This window comes from Monodelphis domestica, chromosome 2, assembly GCF_027887165.1.
Source record: "Monodelphis domestica isolate mMonDom1 chromosome 2, mMonDom1.pri, whole genome shotgun sequence".
Lineage (NCBI taxonomy): Eukaryota > Metazoa > Chordata > Mammalia > Didelphimorphia > Didelphidae > Monodelphis > Monodelphis domestica.
This window is the reverse complement of record NC_077228.1, coordinates 523687484-523710940: the sequence shown is the minus strand read 5'-3', so window position 1 is coordinate 523710940 and position 23457 is coordinate 523687484. Positions and strand designations below refer to the sequence as shown.

General features: G+C 47.8%; 1 protein-coding gene across 4 annotated transcripts in view; it reads right to left on the bottom strand.

The window, feature by feature from the left end:
- The window catches only part of DTX2 (deltex E3 ubiquitin ligase 2), a 46943-nt gene that overhangs the window by 9338 nt on the left and 14148 nt on the right, over nt 1–23457 (bottom strand). The window contains exons 3-5 of one of the 4 annotated variants that reach the window (XM_007485983.3): nt 21723–22353; nt 5066–5196; nt 161–301 (exon numbers count right to left, since the gene is read on the bottom strand). In XM_007485983.3, the coding sequence (XP_007486045.1) occupies nt 161–301; nt 5066–5196; nt 21723–22353 (903 nt within the window). Of the gene's footprint in view, nt 1–160; nt 302–5065; nt 5200–21722; nt 22354–23457 lie in introns of all 4 variants that reach the window. The other 3 variants (XM_007485982.3, XM_007485984.3, XM_056819798.1) reach the window with 3 other exon arrangements.

Genomic DNA, 23457 nt, shown 5'->3' with positions numbered 1-23457 from the left:
ACTCGGGGAGCCACCCTGGGCCTCACGTGGCTAGTGCCAGGAGTGGAGAAAGGGAGGGCAAGAGAGGCTGCGTGGAAATTAGAGAAGAGCATAAGCAAAGACAGGAGGACGTGGGAGGAGACGGAGCGGAGACCAGAGAGCGTTTGGGAACAGCAACTACCTTTCATGGACATTTTCCTCAGTCTCTTGACTGAGCTGTGATTTTTAGTGGGCATACAGGAGGCAGGAGGGCTGGCAGGCTGTGGTGCACGAGTAAGACACACAGGGAGTCCAATGGCTGACATCAGAATACTCGTCATGCCTATACGGGGGGGAATCAAACATGCAGATGGGGAGAAAGAATAAAAGGAATCGATTAAGCACGTCAAAAGTAAAACAAGTCCAACAAAAAGAAAAACCCAAATCCTGTCCAGTCAAAGGCAGTGGCGTGTGCGGCCCGAACCCCGAGTCTCCACTCGACTGTTCCGGGGGACAGAGCTGGAGGCTGGCAGGAGCGGACGCGTCTGTGTCCCGGCTTCCAGGGCCCCAGCCCAGCGGAGGCCCCGAGGCCAGAGGAGCGCCGGGCCTGCGCTGAGGGATCACACAGACGCTTCTGCAGTCGAGCTGGGCCAGGCTTCGCTGAGGATGGGACAGTCAGAGACAACAGGAAGGAGACCCGTCAGAAGCGCAGCAGCAGCCCTGGCTGGGACAAGTCCGGACCGTCCCAGCGGGGGCGCTCTGACTCCAATCCCCCCGCACTGCGCTCTTCCACATCCACTCGGACTAGGCAGAGGCGGGAGCTCCGGGAGCCGGACACAACCACGAGACGTGACTGCGCTAGGAAGTCGGTGTGGGGGCAGCGGAGTGACTCAGGGGCCTCCAGGGAGGCCTGGAGACAGGAGGTCCTGGTTCGACGTGGCCTCGCCTATGTCCGAGCTGTGTGATCCTGGGCAAGTCACTTAACCCAACGGCCTAGGAACTGATAACAGTATTGACTCTAAGGGAGGCAAGGGGGGCAGAGGAGCGACTCTCCTCCCCCAAGTACGTCCTCTTCTCCCTCCATTCCCTCAAAGAAACAGACCGAGAGAGGGTGAAGAGACGGAAATCTTCACCAGAAAGGTCTGTGGCCTTCATCCTCCCTTTAACATTACCTCTGGGCCCTCCGGGAGCTGCCGGCTCCAAAACACGCCCTCGTGATTAAGCTCCCAGCGAAGCCCTGAGTCTTCCACGCCCGGCCACCGCCTATCACGGCCACGCGGGCAGAAATGGGAGGTGATCCCGAGTCACCCTCTTCCCCTCTCAAAAGCAAATTGAAGCAGCGCCATGCAGTGTGGCCAGCTCCGGGGACCCGAGGCCAGGGCTCGAGAGGGCTCGGAGTCAGTCAGGGAGGCCTTAGCTTGACTTAATTAGAGCTGATAAGGAAGAAAGCTCTCACAGCACAGGAAAGAAAACTGAGCAGAGTCAAAGGGGCTGGGGGCCAGAAGCTTAAAATTAGGCCACAGGGCAGGGGATACAGGTCAGCAGTAGTAAGTACTCCAAGTCATGGGAGCCGAATGTGGGGACCACTCAAGGGCTGGCTACGGCCCCCTCCACACACGTACTCCCCCCTTCGCGTGAACGAATTCATTCAAGTCTCCCTAATTCCACCATCTTCCCACGCACTCGGGTTCGAAAACAGAAGAAGTCACCCCTGGCTCTTCCCCACAACCTAACTCAGCTCCACCCGCACATCTGGCCCCTGCCCTTCACTCACCTGGACTGCCTAAGGGGGCCCGATCCCGGGCTCTCCCCGTTTCTACAGCAGCCCAAGTCACCTTCCGATGGTCCAAAGCAGGCCGTCGCTGCCTTGCGCCAACAATTCATGTTTGGGACTCTGCTGGGTCTGACGGCGTCCCGGGGCACCTGTCCAGTGGAACCCTCAACCATCCCAACGTGGCAAAAGTGGTCCCCCGAATCTCTCTTTTCTTCAGGCACGAGCGGACCCAGCCCTCTCTGAAGAGAAGGCCAAGGGCGAGGAAAGAGCCCCCACCTAAGCCCGACGAGGCAGGCACCGGGAACCTTAAACAGGCTGGAAAACCAGGGGGCCATGATGATCCTTGAAGGGGCTCCCCTGCCCAGTGACGTCTCCTCCATGCACAGCCCACCAGCACGGCCCGCCTCGGACCACAGTGGCGCTTTCTGTGCCTCTGGCTGGCCCAACCCGAGTCAGGTCCCCCTTGGAAGCACCCCTCTGGGCCGATCCCCAAGGCGCAGGGCCTGTGGGCAGGCCTGGGGTTTTAGACTGATCTGTACCGAGAGCAGGGCCAGGAATGGCACATGGCACACGCTCAGGAAAGGCCTGGAGAAGGAAGGAAACTGCCCTGCGGAGAGTCAGGAGCAAAGGGCCGCCAGGCAACCACGATGTTTAGGCTACGTGAACGATGACGCCCCATGACCTCCCATTCCTGCAGAGGCACCAAAAGATGTTTAGAGGAAGCCACAGGCATCTCCAAGCTTGGGGTGGCTGTGCTGGAATCCCCCGCATCTCTCCGGGACTGCTTGATCCTGAGGACGGGGACCTCAAGGCCCGCAGTCTCGTCTCTACAAAGCTGGGTGGGCATTCTGGAGGAGGAGGCAAAACTGCAAGGGATCTGGCAGAGGGAAAGAGCCTCCACCCTTCGGCTTATAACTTAGTCGCTCAGTCCTAGGAAGATCACCCAACTGGGGAGTGGCAGAAACACGATTTGAATCTGGGTCTCCACTCTATGGGGGGGGGGGGGGGGGGGGCTGGCTATAGTTCAGAATCTCTACCTAAGATTGTGTCTCAATCTTTCCCAGATCACTTGGGCTGGAGGGGGCTTTCAGTGAGCGTCTTTTTAGAGACCTCAGTGACAGCATTCTGAGAGAGGTGACTCTCTGGACCATTGTAGAAAGGCCCTGGAGCTTTATAGAGGGATGGCTGAACATGAGAGCCAGTTAAGGGTAGAGTCACAAGCCAGGAGAGGAGCTTGTTTTGAATTCGGCTCTTAGTGCAATGAATGGCATCCTACCTCTCAATTTCCCCTCTTTACAATGGCATGACTTTCCTTAAAAAGTAACTGGGGGCCAGCAGACAGAGAAGTGGCTCAATGGATAGAAAGCAAGGCCTAGAGATGGGAGGTCCTGGGTTCAAATCTGACCGCAGATAGTTCCTGCTAAGTCACTTAACCCCCATTGACAAGCCCTTACCATTGTTCTGCCTCGGAACCAATACTCAGTATTGATTCTAAGATGGAAGGGAAGGATTTAGAAAAAAACTGGGAGAGCTGGGAGTGAGGGAGGGCAGGGAGATCCTGAGCCCAAGTCAGCCGGGTCCCTGGATTGCTGCTGATTGAACAAATCAGGATTTCGCCCTACCAATCCCCATCCGATACAAAGTGTGGCTGGCTTTCTGCATCCTTTTCTAGGTGCTGACACCCGAGGTTGCACTGCAGCCACGCGCTCCCTGAATGATAGGGTCAAGTATAGTGAGTCAGTGTCCAGTTATGGAGTAGGCGAGCACAGCTCAAGAGACCCAATCTTCATTGCTCCCGTCACTGTTCTTGTCAAAGTCTTCAATGGCCCGACCCATCCTTCCTTTAGTGTCTCTTGGGACTCAGCCCTTCCTTTTTCCTTCCTCTTCCTCCCTCCCTCCTCTGACCTCACCCAGCAGGTGCCTTCTGGCCGGTCCTGCCTAGGGCTTTCAAGCTGGCTACATCCATTTGGCAGCCTTGTTCCCCTGCCCAAGAAGCTCCGGGGGATCTCCTCTATCTTTGGGGTGCCATCAGCTTCGCCAGGCCTCAACTCTGGCCAGACTGGCCTATTTGCCTCATCTTTTCCTGCCTCTGTGTTTTGTTCACATCCTTCTTCTCGAGCACAGAACAGACCCGTCGCCACGTGTGCCTTTTAAAATCCTGCCCCCACCCTTCCATGGCCAGCTCGTGCCCCAGTTCGAGCAGGAAGTCTTATCTCACCATCTGGAATTTCTACAACACCTAAAGCCACTCAGAGGCGATACACTGCAGCTAATTCACCAGCCTGCCAGATGGCAAGCTCCTGGAGGCCAAAGAGTGCGCAAGAGCTCCCCATCGTGTTCACAGAAGGAGCTTGGAAATCTGCGCTGAATAAACAGAGGCCATACAGACAGACTACAAAAACCACTGGAAAACCTCTGAAAAAATGGCCAGAGGGGCTTCCCTGGCCTTGCCATCAACGACGAGAGCTTCCGAAATGGGCCCAGGTTTGGCAATCACAAAACCGCTCCAAGGACAAAGAACACTAGGTTGTGCGTGGCTGAGACCAAAGCCTGCTGGGGCTTAGATGAGATGTCTCCCTCTGCCTCCTCCTGATGGACAGAAGTCCCTGGTTCCATCCCTGGGAACATCAGATGACCAAAAAGTGGACGCCAGGGCCTGGGAAGTTGTCCTGGGCTCGTCTGTAGCCCTGAGTACTCAACAGACAAGCTGGGTCTAGGCATCAAGAGAGAATGCTATCTCCTGATAACAAGGCTCCGTGATGTCTCTTAAAGGCAATGACACAAAAGAAATAATTCATCAGCAAGTCCTTCTGGTGGAAAGAAGGGAACATCTTCATGGAGAAAGTGGTGCCTCCAGACTTGGGCTCTGGATCACATTACAACAATGTTACATTTTCTCACAACTAGTGATTTTTTAAGTTCTAGGGGTTTAATCCACTTTATCCTGCAAGGAGCAGATCAGGGAGCTGGAGAGAAAAGGGATGAGACGCTCAACATGAGGAGTAGAGGCACACGGCACTACCATCTCTTCCCAAACTATAAATCCCTTTGGCTACAGTAAGACCAGTCTAAGGCTCGATGGGAACACTAACCGTTCGGCTTCCCAACTGGAATCTTTTGAGATCTGTATGACCAAACTCTCTTAGGAAGGAAGAAAAAAGCTAAACCTTAATCAGATTATAATGGAAATACATTTAAATGTTCTTAGAAGGTTTTTGGATTTCATGAGAAACTGGAAAAAATATCAAAGGTCAAGGCAAGACCCTCTCAGCTCACCCACCCGCACTTGAAAAGAAGCTCAATCTTCCCCAGACCAGGTACCTTCAAACCTACCTGCTAGAGCCTGCTGGACCTTGCTTGGCTTCGGCATCTGCACAGGCACATTGGGGACGATAGCAGGGGCACTCGAGGAGACGTTGTTGGGGACGCTGGTGGGGACATTCACAGGAAGGCCGGGGAACGAACTACTGGAGAAGGCAGAAAACAAAAAATGACATGTAGTATATCCAAAGGAAGCAATTTAGTCCCTATTAGACATGTCACTGTCTACTGGAAGGTTCAGGGACGTCTGAGTTAGGCATCTCCTGCTCCTTTTGGAGTGTGCTGTGCCCACCGAAGAACTCAGAGAGAATAACTGAAAATACAACGAAATCTGTCCTCAGTTGAGACCTCTGCGATAAAAGCAAAGTGTTGACTTCCTCAAAGGTGATTTTAGCCAAATACAACCACTACTTGCTTATATATTAGAGGCTTACCCAGGAGAAACTTGAATAAGCCAATGCTGGATTGGGAGGAGGAGAATCACATACACTGAGGAGCTCCTCAGGGACTATTTAGATACTCAGAGAGCTGAGAACCAAGTTTATTAAATGTCTGATCATCTAGTATGACCAAGCAGGGCCAAGACAGCACCTCCTACCAACCCAACAGTGGATCACAATTTCAGTTCGAGAGCCTTGACCCACACATTAAGAAATTTAATTAAACTGAATAAATACTAAGCACCTTTGTTTGGCCCTGGGGTAGCGGTGGGGACTAGAAGAGAGGGGCAACAATTTAGAAAAGACAAGGTCCAGGTCCCCATGGTTAAAGTAATAGGGGAAGAACTCAAGGAACTATAATATGAAATAACACCAACATTCATTGGAACAGTAACAGCAATATCTGATGACCAACTATGAATGACTTAACTATTATCCGTGATACAAAGATCCAGGACAACTCCAAGGGGCTCATGAGGAAAGAGGCTATCCACCACCATAGAAGGTAGTGACTATTTCTGAATGCAGACTGAAACAAACCATTCTTCACTTTTATTTCCTCCACTATTTTTTCTAGTGTAAGCAATAGGTCTTCTTTCATAATATGACAAACATGCAAATATGTATTGTATGATAAATACATGTACAACCTATATCACATTACCTGCCATCTTGGGAGAGGAGAGGAAAAGAACGTGGACTGTAAAATGTCAGAAAATGGAAAAACTATTGACAGGTAATCTATGGGAAAATTTTTTTAACAAAAGAAAAGGGGATACCCAAATTCAGCTTTAAAGGATAGGTAATGAATTGGTAAACAAGTTTAAGGGTTCAAAATTAAAGTTGGACTAAATATATGAGAATGAGGTCGCCAAAATTAATATATCTCAAGTCAAATTACTTTTAAGCAATATTTATTTATAAAATAGGAGGAAGAGTGAAAGTAGAGAAATGAGAAGGTATCTATCCTATCACACTAGATAATTACTCTGGCCTGGTTCGAACCAGGCAGGGCTTGTTAACTCTCCACTGGAGGACCATGGGTTGGCCGGTGGTATATAAAGCAAGAGTTTCAGCCACAAGGCCTCCTTCAAGACAGGAGGCCTCCCAAGAAGCTGGTCCCTTCATGAGCCAGGAAAGGAATCGGCCTTTTTCACTCACCCACGTGGTAGTCCAAAGGGAAGCTCCTGCTCCAACTCTGAAAAACTTCTCTCAAAAAACCCCCCCTCATAGGAAGTTGCAACTACTTTTAAAGACCTTTCTTTGCATCACTTCCTGTGCCTTCCTTCCACTTTACATGATTCAATTGTAGTTTATAAATTTTCTTAGGACTGCCCAGGGGACAGTCAGTCGTTTCTGAGCTGTTACCTACTTTAGCACATGGATTGTGGACCTCCCTCCACTTAAGTGTAAAGTTGGGGTATATATGCTTCTGGTGATTAAATCTAAAAGTAGGTAGGGGAGAGTTAATCCTATCTTCACAATTCCCCCTATGATTCTTGGGGAGACTAGTATCCCCAATGGATCATTTGATATAATCATATACCACTAAAAATCTTCTAACTGCAGGTGTATACAATATTGCACCTTCTAAGAGGAAACTACAATAGTTAGAGATAAGAGGGAAATAGGAGAGAGAGAAAGAGAGAGAGAGAGAGAGAGAGAGAGAGAGAGAAAGAAGGGAGAGACAGAGAGAGAGAGAGAGAGAGAGAGAGAGAGAGAGAGAGAGAGAGAGAGAGAAAGAAGGGAGAGACAGAGAGAGAGAGAGCGCAAAACCAATGTTTGCTAGTTGCATTGACAAAAAGCCAATTAGGGGGCAGTCCCCTTTGGCTTAAGAGTTTACATTTCAAAATAACTATAACTAGTCTCCCCAAGGATCACAAGGGGATTGTGAAGATGGAATTAAATCTAAAAGTAGGCAGGGTAGATTTAATCACCAGAAGCATATACACCCCCACTTTACACTTAAGTGGGGGGAGGTCCATAACCCACATGCTAAAGAAGGTAACAACTCAGAAACGATTGCTCTGGGCAGTCCTAAGAAAATTTATAAGCAAACTAACTATTGCTAACAAGTCATCTGACTTGGGATATATTGACTTTGGCAACCACATTCTCATATATTTAGTCCAACCTTAATTTTTAACCCTTACACAGGGAGGTGAGACACTATAGGCCTGGAGGATGGAAAGGAGAGAGAGAGATAGTGTGTGTGAGTACGTGTGATGTGTTGGGGGTGTGGGGGGTTAGTTGAGAGTGATGGGTCCACTGTACTTGGAGACTAGAACACAAGGAGGGAAATCCTAAGACACAGTTGCAGGTTTGTTCCTGATTCTGGATGGCCACTGTTGTGTGAGGGCGACAGGGAACTCCTAAAGGGTTTGAGCAAAACACTGGGATGACCCCATTTTCTGTGTTGATTGAGAGGCAAGAGTAAACAGATAAAAGAACGTTGGTTTTGGAGTCAAGGGTCTGGGTTCAAATGCAGGCTCAATCACTCTGCTAGCTAGGCCTTCATTTTTCCCACAGTAAAATGAGGGGGCTGGCACTGATGACTGGGGTGAGAACTGGGATTCTACAGATTAGGCTCTAAGCGTGGAGAGAGAAGAGGGCAGGAGGAAACACTGCCTAGAAGGTTACCATCCAAGACCAAACAGATCCTGAGGAGATATCTCCTTACTAGGATGGGAGCTGAGGGAAAAGAGGCCAGAAAAATGGCCAAGGCAGAATGACAATAAGTTTAATGGTAACTGCATGGAGGAGAAAGGAGAAAAGAGGCATAAGGGCAAAAATCTCATGCCAAGGCTTTGAACAAGGGAGTCCAGGGAATGACTGAAATGGGATGGCCCCTACCAGGGAAGTTACAGTTTAGCAGATTTACAGCTGGAAAAACTCTTAGAGAACAGAAACCCCAACTGGCTAATGGTCCCTGGTCAGGGAAGGCGCTGAGCCCAGATCTCTGGGTGCCAGTCAGGTTCCACAGCTAATGAGATGGGTCAGTCAGAGCTCAAGGGATCAGATCAAATTTTCTTTAATAAAAATATATCTACTATTTCTGCTTCTCCCTGCCCCAACCAATTCCCTTGGAGGTAAAAAGCAAGTTAACTGTCAAGGAGAACATTAAAAGCAGTCTGCAAACAGCTTCCCTGGGGCCTCAGGAGCTGTCCTCCTGGCCCACAGCTGGATCCCAGATCAGTCCCCTTGGGGGCAAGGTACACACAAATTGCTCTAAGTGTCCTCCATTACTCCTTGCCTCATCAATGGCCCTGGTGGTGGTACGCAAGAAGGGAGGGTAAGTCAAACTTCCCCATTCCACCAATGTCTTGGTGTATCACATTCCCTCCTGGGTACAACAACCTAAGATGATTAGGGTCAGGAAGAGCCACTTCACAGCACAACAGCTTTACCCCCTCTTTTTTTGGGGTGTGGAGGGTGAGGGAGCATCAAAACACCAAAAAAGAGCCAACATGGGCTAACCCCTACTAGGACTCCGCCTGTCCAGCTGCCTGGGATTTGCTGGCTTTCCTACCGCCTGCGGACTAGGTCTTGCCACTTTCTCTCTGCCACTGCCATCAGCCTGCTGCTTGCAGGCTCGGGATCATTACCAAGATCATGGAATCCACCGTTCTCTCATTAACCTGCTACTATCCAGCCTAACCTCACTCACTGCCTTCATCATTGCTTTGGTCACTAATTGAGGGCAAGCTCTCAGAACCCCTCACCCTCTCCAGTTTTTTCAGAGGCCCGAATAGATCCTATCAGATCTCAGGCCTAGTTCAATCCTGGTTCCTTGTCTGGTACCACTTGGAGCCTGGGGGTTCTGATAAATAATTCTCTTAATAAAAACATATCCAACAACCCCTGGGTAAATGCAATCCCCAAGGCAGGAAAAAGCAGTCCTCAAGGATCCCCCCCCCCCCCGGTGGTCCCAGAAAGCCTCCATAAAATCCTAGAGTTTTTATGTCCTTTCTGCCCAAATGGCCCACAGCTGGGTACCAGGTCAGTCCACCTGGGGCAAAGCAAACTGGCACATTAATTCCTGGAGCTGTTCAGTGAGTAGGTCTGTGTAGAAGAAGGAAGTTAGTCCATTCTATGCCCAGACTAAAAATGTGCTCCTCTTCTGTTGACTGCCTATTCTTCTGCCTGGGGGGTGGGGGTGGGGACATTTTTGGCCCGCAGAACTCTGGGTTCTACTTTTCCACAGGGCAGGTGCTTGTTTCAAAACCGTCGTGGGCTTATTTTCCACCGGAGCAGCTCTCTCCAGTTCTTACCAGGAACTTTCAAAGTGGATTATGGCAATAAGATGCGCTTCCAGCCTCATCTACTCGACCTTCGCACTAACTGTAAGAGGCTGGGAAGTGAGAGTTCATTACAGGAATAAGGGGAAGGCGCAGAGCCAGAAGACCAAGTGGCATGGCTTGGCTGCCCACTGGAGAGGAAGGTGTCCCAAGTCTGGAAAGCTGAATGGAAGCCAAGCTGTGAAAGGCTTTAAGAGGGAGTCACTGGGGTTTACAGATTAGAACAATCACATTAGCAGCCACACGGAGGACAGACTGGAGAGAGAAGAAACCGGGAGATCAATGAGGAGTTACTGAAACAGTCCTGCAACAGGTGACGAATGAATTATTAAGTGCTGACCACATGCAAAGCATTGTACTCAGCTCTGGGGGTACAGATAGAATGCTGATGGGGAGATGACCCACAGTAAGGATATTTCAGACATGATTCAGGTGAAAGGTCTCCTGGTCCTCAGAGTGTAGCTGAATGGCAAAGCAGATGCCTCCTCTTGTTTAATGTGAAAAAAATCTTATCAACTCAGGTTTTTACAGTGCCCAGAACTTTCTTCTCTGGATCTTCAGTGGCTGGGGCTGAGCACTACCAGGATGCATCTCCATGGGGCTGTTCCCCAGGATGCTAGGCTGGAAGCACTGTAATTCTCGAGGCTCTTGGTGTCTTGGACTTTCTTCATCAGGATCTGAGGGGGGACAGTGGTGGCCAGATCAAGTGGTCAAGGTGCTGGTGGTTCGACTTGCCTGGCAGAAGTTGCCTCCTGTCTCCCTCTCAGGGTGTCCTTGGGCTATCCCTTAGCCAACTGGCCTGCCCTATGAGTGAGGAGGACCTGAAGAAGATTTGCACCAGAGAGGTGTCTGTGGAGGGAGAAATAATAAGATCTGGCAACTGATTACAGAAAAGGGGACTGAAGGGGAGTAACTGGAAGAGAAAAACTCCAGAGGCAAAGCCAGGGAACTGGGAGGAAGGGAATGCCCTTCTCAGAAAAAGAGGGGCCTGGAGAGGATCTGATAACAGTTTCTTCTGTTTGGGACATGCTGCCTTTCTTGAGAGGCTTCCCAAACATCCAGTATCAAAGGTTCCCAGCCAGGTGGGGGAGGTGTAGGTGGGTGTCTAGAGTCTCCTCTCATCAAGCAATGCCAACCCCACCTCCTTTCATTATATAAAACTGTATATTAACACAGAATGAAAACCCTCCTGCTTGCTGCAAACCCAGGGCCTCATCCTGCTTTGAAGAAGCCTTTGTTTCAGCAGCTGTGACCCCGTATACACAGAGAGGGAGACCCCCCCCCACCTGCTCCATATTACTGCTGTCAGTTACTACTGGATGAGAACAGAAATGTTAGGCATTGTCAGGGGCCTTCCTTTCTCCAAGCACAGAATTATCCACGAGAGACCAAGTAAAACCCCCTTTGTTTTAGTCTCTTCCTTATCACCCCCCCTTCTCCCTTCTGAGAACCGGTTTCTCTTGAAGATACCTAGGGAACGAAGGAGGGAGGAACCTTGCCTGCAAGATGGAATAGATTTTTAAGTTTTTATACTTGTTTTTCCAAAGCAGAACAGACATCAGAGGTTATCCAAATCTCTATTTGGTAGAAAATATGCACAGACACATCTAACAATTGTCTTTAGAAGTTAATGGTGTTTTCCAGACCTACATTATAAAGCAGCAGTCATCAAATCCATTTGGTATCAGTTAGAAATTTAACAAAGAGACCAGTGGAAAGGGCCAAATGATGGAGAAACAAAAAACAATGGAACTAAAAAATCCAGTGTTCGATTAACCAGAAAACTAATTAGCCCCGCCCCCAAAAAAACCCTGCTGAAAAATTGGAAAGTATAGGCTTAGCCTAGATCTTTATACTAGATTCCACAATAAACTCCAACTGGATGTAGGAAATTGAAAAAAAAATAGATCATGGAATTGTCATGGCTTTAGGGCAGGAGATGTCTTTTTTTTTTCTAGCAAAGATGTTTATTTCCATTGAGAGAGTTCAAAAACACGTGTGTGTGTGTTGGGGGGGGGGGGGTGTTGAATAGACTAGGAGATGTGTTTTTAACCAAACAAGGGACAGAGGCATTTACAAAAAAGATCAATAGATTTGATTTCAGGAAATTGAAAAACTTCTGCACAAACAAAAAAACTAAGGTACCTACAATAAGGGCTCAAATGGGAGAAAAAAATCTTTGTATCAAATTTCTCTGATAACAGTTCAGTATCCAAGATATGTAAATAATAAATATTTCTAAGAACAAAAGCCATTCCCCTACAGATAAGTGGTCAAAGGAGATGAAGAGTTCTCCAAAAAAAGAATAACTATTAATAGTCATATGAAAGAATGCTCCAAATCATTAATAATAAGAGAAAGGTGAATCGAAACAACTTTAAAACATCTCACATCTTCAAACTAGCAAATACAACAAAAGATAAAAATAATCACTTTGAAGGAGTTGTGCATTGTTAGTGGAACTGTAAATCGAAATAACCATTTTGGAAAGCAATTCATAACTGTGACCAAAATGTCCATATCCTTTGACCCTGAGATTCCACTATTAGGCATATATCCCAAGAAGGTCAGACAATACATATAGCAGCATTTTTTGCGTTAGCAAAAGGAACTAGAGTAGATATCCATTAATTGCAGAATGCCTAAACAAACTGTGGCACATAAATACAATGGGATATTATTGTAGTATAAGAAATGGCAAATACAAAAATACAGGGAACATGAAAATATCAATACGAACTGATGTCAAGTTACAAAAGCAGAGGCTGGAAAATATGTAATTTCAACAATGTTAATGGGAAGTGTAACCACAAAGCTCATGCTCAGCTTAAATGAAGAGAGAAGATATCCGCATTCCACTCCTTGGCAGAGGTGAGAGGTTCAGAAATGAGATATATTGAGATGTGATGATCAGGTTTGCTGATTTCCCCCCTACTTTTTTGTGTATTTTAAAATACTACTTCCTACATATGGGATGGCTGCCTGGGAAGGCAAGGGGAAGCCTGGAAGGCCAGGATCACACCATCTAGTAAATGCCAGGGGTTGGATTCAAACCCATTTCTCTCATGACTCCAAGTATAAAATAATTTCCACTTCACCACGATGCTTCTCAATAAGTTTGGCAGCTAGGAATATAGTGGATAATATTGGACTAGGAGTCAAAAAGATAAATTGTGCCTCAGATACTTAATGGATATGTGACTCTGGGCAAGTAAGTTAACTTCTGTATGCCTCAGTTTCTTTGTGTAAAAACTAAATTATATCTCTAATAATAAAAATATCATGTTTTATGAGGTTTATTAAGGATCATTAGAAATCAAGGAATAAAGAGGGTACAAAATAAAAACCACGTGCCCATGGATGGTTAGCCATTTTCAAAATTTTCCCACCTTACCACCATCACTGCTACAGCATGCAAGAAGAGAGGCCGCAGGAGGCGTTACTGCCAGTTAAATACCAGTAACGTGATCTCGCCAATGTGGAGACACAAAGAGATTATAGGGAATTCTGGGAAATACCAAGGATTTCTGGGGAATGAAGTCTAGGGGTCAAAATCTCCATTTATACATTGGTTTTGCGCTCTCTCTCTCTCTCTCTCTCTCTCTCTCCTATTTCCCTCTTATCTCTAACTATGATAGTTTCCTCTTAGAAGGTAAAATTTTGTATGCACTTGTGGTTAGATTTTAGAGGTGCAAGATGATTGTTTAGTGATCAGTTGGGGAGAGTAGTCCCCCAATCATTATCAGGGGGGATTGTGAATTTTAGTCTTTAGAATTTTTGCAACTAGGAATGTATACACCCCACTTAAGGATTAAGTGTCGGGGAGGAAGGCCTATGACTGGCATGTGCTACCAAGTGACAAATCAGAAACAACTGACTGACCCCTGGGCTGTCCTAAGCCAAGCTTAAGTCACCATTGGCACATGTGAGACATAGGAAGTGATGTAAAGAACTGCCTTTATAGTTAGCATCACTTCTTGTGGGGAGGGAGCTTTGGCGGAGTTGACCCTGAAACTAGAGCCTAGAAGAGCTCCTCAGACTGCTTCCTTTAGACGGTCACATAGTGAGTAATAAGTCTGATTCCCCTTTTCCTTGGCCAAAGCCTCTGAACTCCTGCATAGCTCAGCCTGGGTTGGAGCAGTTTAAATTCTCTTTTCTCTCTCTCTCATTCTTCATTTCTTCTTTTTATTGTAAATAAGCCACCATAAAATTCCATTCTGATTTGAATGTTTCATTGGAATTTAGAAATTAAATCCCTGGCAACCAACTAAATTTATATTCAGTCTCAACCCTAAATTTACCCTTAACATTTGCATAATGAAAATAATAATAACATATACCTCCAAGAGTTGTTTTGAATAAGATAATATATTTTTAAATGTTCTTAATTTTCTTTAAAACTTTTTAAATTAATTTTTTATTTTAACAACAAATTTGCACATAAGTTTTCCAATGTTATATGACCATACTCTCTTTCCCTTCTTTTTCCCAGGGATGACAAGCAATTCAATCTGGATTATGCATGTATTATCATGCAAAACATATTAATCTTATAAAAACCTGACCCAAAAGCATATACCCCCCCCCCCAAAACAAGGGACAAATCGTATGTTTTATCTGTATTCCTACTCTAACAGTTCTTTCTCTACAGGCAGATAGTGTTCTTTTTTCATAAGTCCCTCAGAACGGTCCTGAATCCTTGTATTACTGTTAGTAAATCTATCACATTTGATCATCCCACAATATTGCAGTTACTGTGTATAAGATTCTCCCAGTCCTGCTTATTTCACTCTTGCATCAGTTCATGGAAGTCAGAAACTACTTTTGTTGGATGACTTCAATAACTGTTTCTGCCAAACAGTCCAATATACCTTTGGATTCCCAAATGCAATTTCTTTCCAAGCTCCACAAGGAGATTTTGAAAGTTGGGGAAAACCACTAAGATTCGGCCCTCTATGCCAGAGATCAGACATTTTCCTACTTGTATGGGGATGCTCAGTAGGCCATTTTGCTGCTGCCATTGTGACAAATCTCCCCAATGACTTGGAAACCCCACAGGCTAGACAAAGGCTTCTCTCCGCTAGGGAGGCTCTGAGAGAACAAACCATCACCTTTACATATGTGGCCTGGTTGTTTGGGACTCCCCAGACCCTTCAATAGAACCGTGTGTGGTCTCTTTCATTTGTCTGGTATGTGTGCTGGTTCTCCAGATGTCCATTTAGAGAGACTTTCACAGGATAGATAAGAAGACTGACACTCAACAGTGACTTGACTAGGGTCATCCAGGTGGTGACAGAGCATGGAAACCAAGCTCCCCCCACTTCAGGCCCAGGCTCTTCCCCATGTGCCCATCTGCTGATAAACCATGGCCAAAACAGCCTTTGCTGCCCTCAAGCTGTCACTCCCCAAATGCCTTCCTAGTTTCTTCTGGGTGCAAGTTAGGCAGGGCCTGAAGAAAGGCTGTTGGCCTGCAATCCCCTTTTCCCTGAGGCCCAAAGACTCATGGAAGCCAAGGCTCACTCTCGGCCCCATTCATGATCTCTCTACACCTGGCTAACAGGTGGAGCTCTGGCGGCCAGGTGAAGGCGCCGAGCACTAGGAGCCCCTTCTACTATTCCTTGTCTTCTACCTTTTCCCAGAACGGAGGCCACCCTCAGGCCAAGGTTACCTGCTGCTGCAAAGACTCTCCTCCTGTTCCCTCCGGCTAGTGGCACAGGTACAAAACAAAGGGACCCTCCCCTCCCACCCCCAGGCTTTGGAGGGAAAGGGATCTGTTGCTTAGAAAAGGAAAAACAACAAACTATTCTAAAGCCAAAGAATGCAGAGAATTCAAGGGGGGAGAGTGGGCAATGGGGCAGTCTTAGAGCAGAGGAGGAGGGATGGGGCCCAAGCAGAAGGGCTGTCCTGGCAAGGTCCCCCCCCCCCACCCCCATCTCCTGCAGGTAGAGCCTAGTTACTGATGGTTCTGATTCCTTCTAGAGAAGGAAGCAGGTGAGCATTTGGGATCACCCTGTGAGGTCTGTGGAATGAAGGAGGGCCTCTGAAGACCTCTGACCCCAGCCCTCCTCACCAGAAGGGGCATGTGCAGCAGCCGGCTCTGCCTAGGACTCTGGTAGCTGCTCAGAGGGATCCAATGTACTTCCTAGAGTACTATTATTTTGAACCTGCCCAAGAAATTAAATTAAGTCAAGCCTAGGCTTTCTCACAGTGGGAGATGAATCATTAACCTAGAAGAATGAGTTTGGGGGGGGGCGAGGTGTAAGCAGAAGCACGATTCCATTCAAAGGTTTACACAGCGATGCAGATTCTCCAGGAAAGAGGAACAGGAAGATGAACCAGGGAACCTTGGGGCAGGAGGGAGGGTAGACAGAAGAGGGAGAGAGGATCAAATCAAGGCCTGGCAGTTACAGAAAGCTGAGAGCCAGGGCTGGGGAGAGGCCTGAATGCTCACCAGGTCACACTTCAGGAGAAGCCTTTGAGGGAACTGAGGGAAAAGGCAGAAACTTTCCAAAGGAAATCCAGGAAATACTCTTGAGCCACGAATCAAGGCTGACTGCCAAAAAACATGAGATTTCTTGCTGGTTTTAATTACAGACACCCTAAAAAATGAAGACTGCAGATTCTCAGATGCACCAGTCTCCATAAAAGGGAAGAAAAGGAAGAAACAGCTGGAGGGGGCTCACTGGGCTCCAGAAACATCAGTCCCGTCTCTGCCCTCCAAGTGGGGAGCACATAGGTACAGGTGCCCCTTCAAACAGCCCGGCCTCCAGGCCCGACTTCCCTTGCATCCTCTTCAGTCACCTGCCAGTGTGAGAATTTATTTTTCATACACTGTATGAATTCTTATGCCAGGGCCCACGTATTAAAGAGAATTCCTGAGTCAAGGTCTCTGACCTCCCACACCTTGTAGTCTATAGATCTTTGCATTTCCTTTGTTCTTAGGAATCCCCAGGTATGACTTCCTTTTAATAGAATTCATAAATGACGGGGACAACGGTTCTTTTACTGGGTACACGTTCCCCAGGATACGAGATGAGGAGGGGTGGATGGTTTGATAGGCCACCTCTTAAGTAGCTCTTATCAGTTAGAGATGTCTTGAGATGGTCAAGAGAGGGGCTGAATAGTGAGCCCCTAAAACTATTTCTTAAGCTGTCCGCCCAAGCTTTGGGGTCTCTGGGTCCAGAGAGGGCCACTGATCCTTATAAGTCACTTTATTGGCCATGATGCTGGCCTATATGAATGGATGTAATCCATAACTGATAGGTTGGTTTTCTCTAACGCCAGGAGTCAGACCTGTGCTCCTGATGGGCCTATGCCTGCTCTGCTCTTCTCTAGGCCCTTTCCCATCTCCTGCTTTTTACTCTCTCCCTAACTTCATCTTTCCAGCCGCCGCCAGCCCCTCATTTGCTAGCTCCGTAGTCATCTGCCCCTTGGCTCCCAGGCCTTCCATGGCCTGCCAGTCACCAACTCTAGGTTACTCGTAGCGCCTCCTACCACAGGGCCAGCTGTAGTTGACCACTAAAGGGATCCCATTCTTCCTGGACTGGGTGCTACAGGATTAGCTCCTCTCCCATGAAGGCCCCTTCCAAAATGTCCCTTCTCAAGTCCTCAATGCCAGCTCCATCCCATCTCGTAGATGCCCTCCAATCTTGCCCTGGTCTGCTATAAGCTGCTCTCCTCTCCCTGCACCCTTGATTTCCTCCTGCCATCATCTCTTCCAGGAGCTCACCCCCAGCTCATTTCTTCACTCATCCTCTCCAGTCTCTCCCTAATCTTTCTCCTCACTGTCTGCAAACATGATCAAGTCTACTTCATCCTTTAAAAAAAAAAAAGTGGGGGTAGCTAGGCAGCTCTGTGGTTTGAGAGCTAGACCTAGAGATGGTAGGTTCTGGGTTCAAATCTGAATTCAGACGCTTCCTAGCTGTGTGACCCTGGGTAAGTCACTTAACCCTCACTGAGCCATAGTTGAGAGGGTTAGGGCTGAGGTTCTCCCTTAGACTCAGTTATTTCTAAGCCCTGTCTGGGTGAGAACCTCTGGCTCTCAGGCACATTTGGGGACCACTGCAACCCACAGGAGGTTCAAAATTCAAAAGTGGTAGAGAGGGTGGATGCAGAGAGGCCTCCCTCCTCAGAAGGGACCCAAGTTCTGGAAAGGCTCTCCTGAATTGGTGCAACCCTGGGCCCCCGAAGCTCTGGGTCCTCCAGGTTTCTCTGTATCCCTCATACAGCATTATAACATTCCACTCCACGGACGTTTAACCACCATCTACCGATGGGACATTAGACTATTTCCAGTGAGAGTAAAAATGCAGGTGTGTAGGACTGTGAGCCTGTGTGTATGTATGTGTCTCTGCTTCTGAATGATGTTAAGAAAACCTTTACAGACAGCTTTTTTGTTTGATGACATTGTCTGGGTATATTCCCCCCAATTAACAGTAACAACAATAACAGTTAGCACTTACATAGAGCACGTTTAAGTTTGCAAAACACTTCACATACGTGAATTCATCATGTCATACTAACAACCTGCAATGGAGGGGCTTTTATTATACTCATTTTACATACAAGGAAACTGAGACACAAAGGTCAGGTGACTTGCCCCGGCAGCCCTTCTGGAAAGGACATCATGATTTCCAGCATTCTCAAAGTTTGCCATTTCACTGGTAAAGGCTAACAGGACCTGTCCCTTCACATTCTACCTGCTCCTGAGTTCCCCCAGGGTTCACGGGACAGAATAAAGATGGTGGCCCCTCTGTGTTTGGCTCCCACTGTCGACCCACAGTGACGCGGGGACTTTTTCACACATTCTTAAATAGCTGAAATGTCCCATTTCTATCTGCCACATCTGCCCTAAATTGTTTTCTAATATATTATTTTTCTTTTACTCTAGCTTTCTGTCGGACAGGAAGGTTTCCTTGTCAGAGGTTCAAAAAAATCTCTAATAATTCTATTAACAAAACATTAATCTCCCTTTATAAATGTGATCCGTTATTATATTTCTCTCATCTTTTTAATAGCTTTTTTAGAAAATACCCTCAGTCTTTCAGCTGAATTTTGTTAAGGTATATGGTGTGAGATGTGAATACAAATCCCCTTTTTACCCTTTTTTGTCACACACAGTGAATAAACCCCAGCTGGTGCAGGTATAAAATTATTTTCATCTAGTTCTCCTCAGTTGTTCTCTTCTTTCTCCCCCTCCCCCATCCCCAAGATGGATCAGGAGGAGATTCTGAGCTAGACGGGCTCTCTGAGATCAGCCAGTCCAAACTCTTCATTCTATAGATGAAAGAAATAAGGTCTGAGAAAAGTGACTGGTGAAAAGCACATAAAATTGAACCTGATCTCTGTCCCTCCCTCTCCCTCTCCCTCCCCCCCCTCCTTCTTTTCCCCCTCATTCTTAATTTCTTCCTTCTATTGTAAATAAACCACCATAAAATTCCATTCTGAATTGAGTGTTTCATTGGAATTTAGAATTTAAAATTTAAATCCCTGGCGACCACTAAAAAACATATTCAGTCTCAACCCTAAAATTCACCCTTAACTGGGGTCTGTGAACTTATTTTTTTAAACCTTTACCTTCTGTCTTAGAATTAAAACCAAGAATTGGTTCCAAGGCAGAAGGGTGAACGATAAGGGCTAGGCAATGGGGGTTAAGTGACTTTCCCAGGGTCATACAGCTGGGATATCTCTGAGGCCAGATTTGAACCTAGAACCTTCCATCTCCAGGGATGACTCTCACATTAAGCCACCTACATGTTTTGTTTTTTTTTAAACCCCTTACCTTCCGTCTTAGAGTCAATACTGTGTATTAGCTCCAAGGCAGAAGAGTGGTAAGGGCTAGGCAATGGGGGTCAAGTGACTTGCCCAGGGTCACACAGCTGGGAAGTGTCTGAGGCCAGATTTGAACCTAGGACCTCCCGTCTCTAGGCCTGGTTCTCAATCCACTGAGCTACCCAGCTGCCCCCATATTTTTTTTTTAAATATATTTTGATCCCTCTATTTCAAGAACTGCTACCTCTAATCTCTGCACTGATGTGATACATTTACAAATATGCCTGAGCAGGGGTCAGTCCGGAGGCTTCAACAGCTTGCTGCCAAAGGGCCTGACCCTAAGAAGGTGAAGAAGCCCTGCTCTAAGTTCCAGTTGCCCTTCCAAGCTCTGCTCCAGTCCCACATCCTGTCCCACACCACCCCCGCCTGAGGGTTCCCTTTTTCCCTCACCCCTAACTGCAGTGAGTCAGTGCCCTGTGGGTTGGCAGGTCATCTTACTCTGAATACAGCTGTATTCCCCACCTCCATCCCCAGTGGCTTACCATAAAAAGAAAATATTCCAGGAATGCCACAGACTCTCATACTGTGAAGACAGAACTCATCTAATTGTGCCCAACAAGTAAATGGAAATGCTCACTACAAATTTCTTGAGAAATAATCACTCAAACTTTACAGGGCCTTTATCTAAAATAAGAAAGAGCCTACTGCCCAGCTCAGGCAACCCATTCCCTTTGCACAGCCATAACTCTGAAATAATGACAAGGAGGAGGATGAACAGCTCCAATTTGCCAGTACTTTATGGTTGTTGAAGAATCTCATTTGATCTTCACAACAACCTAAGAAGTAGGTGCCATTATTATCCCCTTCTTACAGATGAGAAACTGAGGCAGGAAAAGGTTAAGTGACTTGTCCAGGGTCAAAATAGGGTTCAAATGTGAGTAATTCCCAACTCTCGGACCACTGTCTATCCATTCAGCAACACAACCAAAACCTACCTCACAGTACCGTCTACCCACCCCCTGCCTTCTGGACCAGAAACAAGTCACTCCCCTCTTCCAGCTCTTAAATGTCCTCCTAAGTCTTCTCTTGGGGCTACAGAGCTCTGGCTCCTTCACCTGATCCCCACCTAGCAAGGACTGGAGTCCTTCCATCATCCTAGCTGTCCTGCTCTTTCAAGTCCTTCCTCAAACCCAGTGCCCAGAAGTGAACAGAAATACCCTGGAGGAGGTCTGCCCAGGTCCAGTAGCCCCCTTTCTGGGCTCGCCTGGACCCCAGGCTTGTGAAGGTTGCTTAATAAGCTCACAGGCATCTTCCTTGGCTGACATGCCATTAGCACCTGTGGCTGTGGTGGTAAAACTATGGCACGTGTGCCAGAGAGGGAATGCAGAGCTCTCTCTATGGGCATGTGTGTCATTACTAGAAAGGCAAAGGACTAGGGCTGAGTGGCTCCCTTCCCCCTCTCTACACCACCTAAAGTAATTTCTCCCATCACCCACTCCTCTGCCTAGCAGCCCAATAGGAGCACTTCCTCCCCCTCCTGTCCACACAGTCTCTAAAAGGTTCACCATCTCTGTCCTACTGCATTTGCTAACCATCTACACAGAGATTTCAATGGGGAGAGGGGGTGGGGACCCAGAGCCTACCCTTGGGCCAGTAAGGAAACTCATGTCACGTTTTTACGTCTCTCAGTCAGCTGCTTGGAGGGGGCGGCCTTTTGGGAATCTCCCCACCATGCTTCCCCACTTCTGCACCAGGGCTGCTAATCAAGGCAAGGGCCTGGCTTCAGCTCTCTCTCAAAATCCAGCCCAGTAAAGCACTTACCAGGCACCTGCCACACGCACTAAGAGAAGCAAATGCATCCCTGCCCTCGAGCAGCTTCTATCCCCTCCTGACAAGGGGCTGCGCCAGCGGCCTGGGCATCCAGGGCTGGACATCTGACAGGAAGGGAAGCAGAGAAGAGAGGGGCAGGGCCAGTGGCAGCAGAGAACCCTCCTCAAAGTACGGTGCCAGGAGGCGCAGGAATGACCAAGTCCTGCAAGCCAGAGCTCAGAAAGCACCCGTCATCTGAAATGTTCTGGCACGGGGAAGCCTCCCTAGACAAATGGAGGGACACCCAGACCCTGAGAGCAAGGTAGAATAGCGAGCGATAAAATGGAATACCTGATTTTAGCCGCAGTGGGTCCGGGGGGTGGGCGCTGAGGTACGAGATGAGGAAGGCTGGAGGGGTAGACGGGGACCACCCCCATGACGGGGGTCACCATGCTCCAGGGGTTGGCAACATTGAGCCTCGGAGCGGACCTGGCCCCGGACAAGGAAGGCTTGCTGTAGGGCGCGTAGCCTGTGTACGTGCCCATGGGAGCAGTCCGGTGGGCGGGCTGAGGTGGGACGTATGCGGGGAGGTGGGTCATGGAGTGTCTGTAGCGGTTGTTGACAGGGCCAGACCCACTGTTGGCTAGGCACTGGTGGCACGAGCAAGCCATCCCCGCGTGGCCAGGCACGGCGATGACAGCCGTCACGGGGTAGGGGGGCCCCTGGCGGCGCTGCACACGACGGCGGTAACTGGACGTCTTGTTAACCTGAGTATACGTGGCACAGTCCACTTCATAGTTGTAGCCCAGAGGAGACAGATCGACGCGCTGGGTGGCCCGGGAAAACTGCTGCTCCAGGTATTCACAGACGCTCATTTCGTAGGCAGTCCAGGAGCTGTCATCATTCAGCCACTCCCAGACAATCCCCCTACCCGGGGCCGAATGCTGAGGGTAGAGATGGCGCCGCACGGAGCGCATGGTTCCTGTTGCAAAAGAAATTGTACACAGGAGCAATGAGACGCTTTCGGGAATCAGACCTCTCCTAAGGGCAAAGGGCTGGGTGACATGACAGAGCAGTTTTCTTTTTTTAATAAGTTGAACTTAAAGGAACTCCATCATGGGATGTTCTCAGCAACTGAGCAATTCCCAGCTGTGAGTGTCCCTGGTGAGTGCCTGGAGGATGTTCTCAAACCAATTGGAGGGGTAGGGGATGGTGACTAGGCCAGGTACATCCATCCCTTTCCCCAAAGCTAAAGGGATAGGTTTACCCCAGGCATGGCCCTCTGAGAAGACTCAGGGAGGACTGGTTGTGCACACACCTCGGGGGTTATTCTGGGAGTAAAGGGTAGGCTAGATATGGGGAGGGGATGGGAAAATGTTCCCTTTTGGTTTTTGGTTCAAAATATCTACTTTTCTTCTAGGTTTGGTGGCCTTGGATCTTGGTCTCAAACCATGGGAACTCCTTCTCAAAAGCAATTCTTCCATCTCTGGAAGGAGTACTCCAATTCTGAGAGGAGGAGGTCAAATGGGGCCAGGGAAGTGAAGTCACCTCAGTCTTAAGTAGCAGACTCATGTAAAAATTAAAATTAATGTGAAATAATAAAAATATTATATTTTAAGAGCTTTATTTGAAGTAAAGGAATAAGAAGGTAACAAATAAAAAACCACATGCCCATAGCTAATCAGCCTGTTCAAAACCCCTGCTTACCACTGTCCAGACAGGAAGCCCAAAGAGCAGGAACGCCCACTGAATTTATCACCTGTCTACAGGAAGTACATAATGATAGGAAGTCAGTGGGCTCCTGGGAAATGTAGTTTTTAGGGTAACAGATTTCCAATTACACATTCAGGCTTTGGATCCAGTTCCCTGGGATGCCAAAGCTGAGGTTCTGCCTACCAGACCACTCACTGCCTTAAACACTCTTCGTACACCTCCATCCCTTCATTTATGAAACAAGATGGAGAGATGATCTTGAATAGCCTTTTCGTTCTAACATTGAAAACAGGTCTATGATTCGACAAAATCAATGTTCAAGATCTTTAAGGACTTTATAAAACTCCTTCTCTGGGGGCAGCTGGGTAGCTCA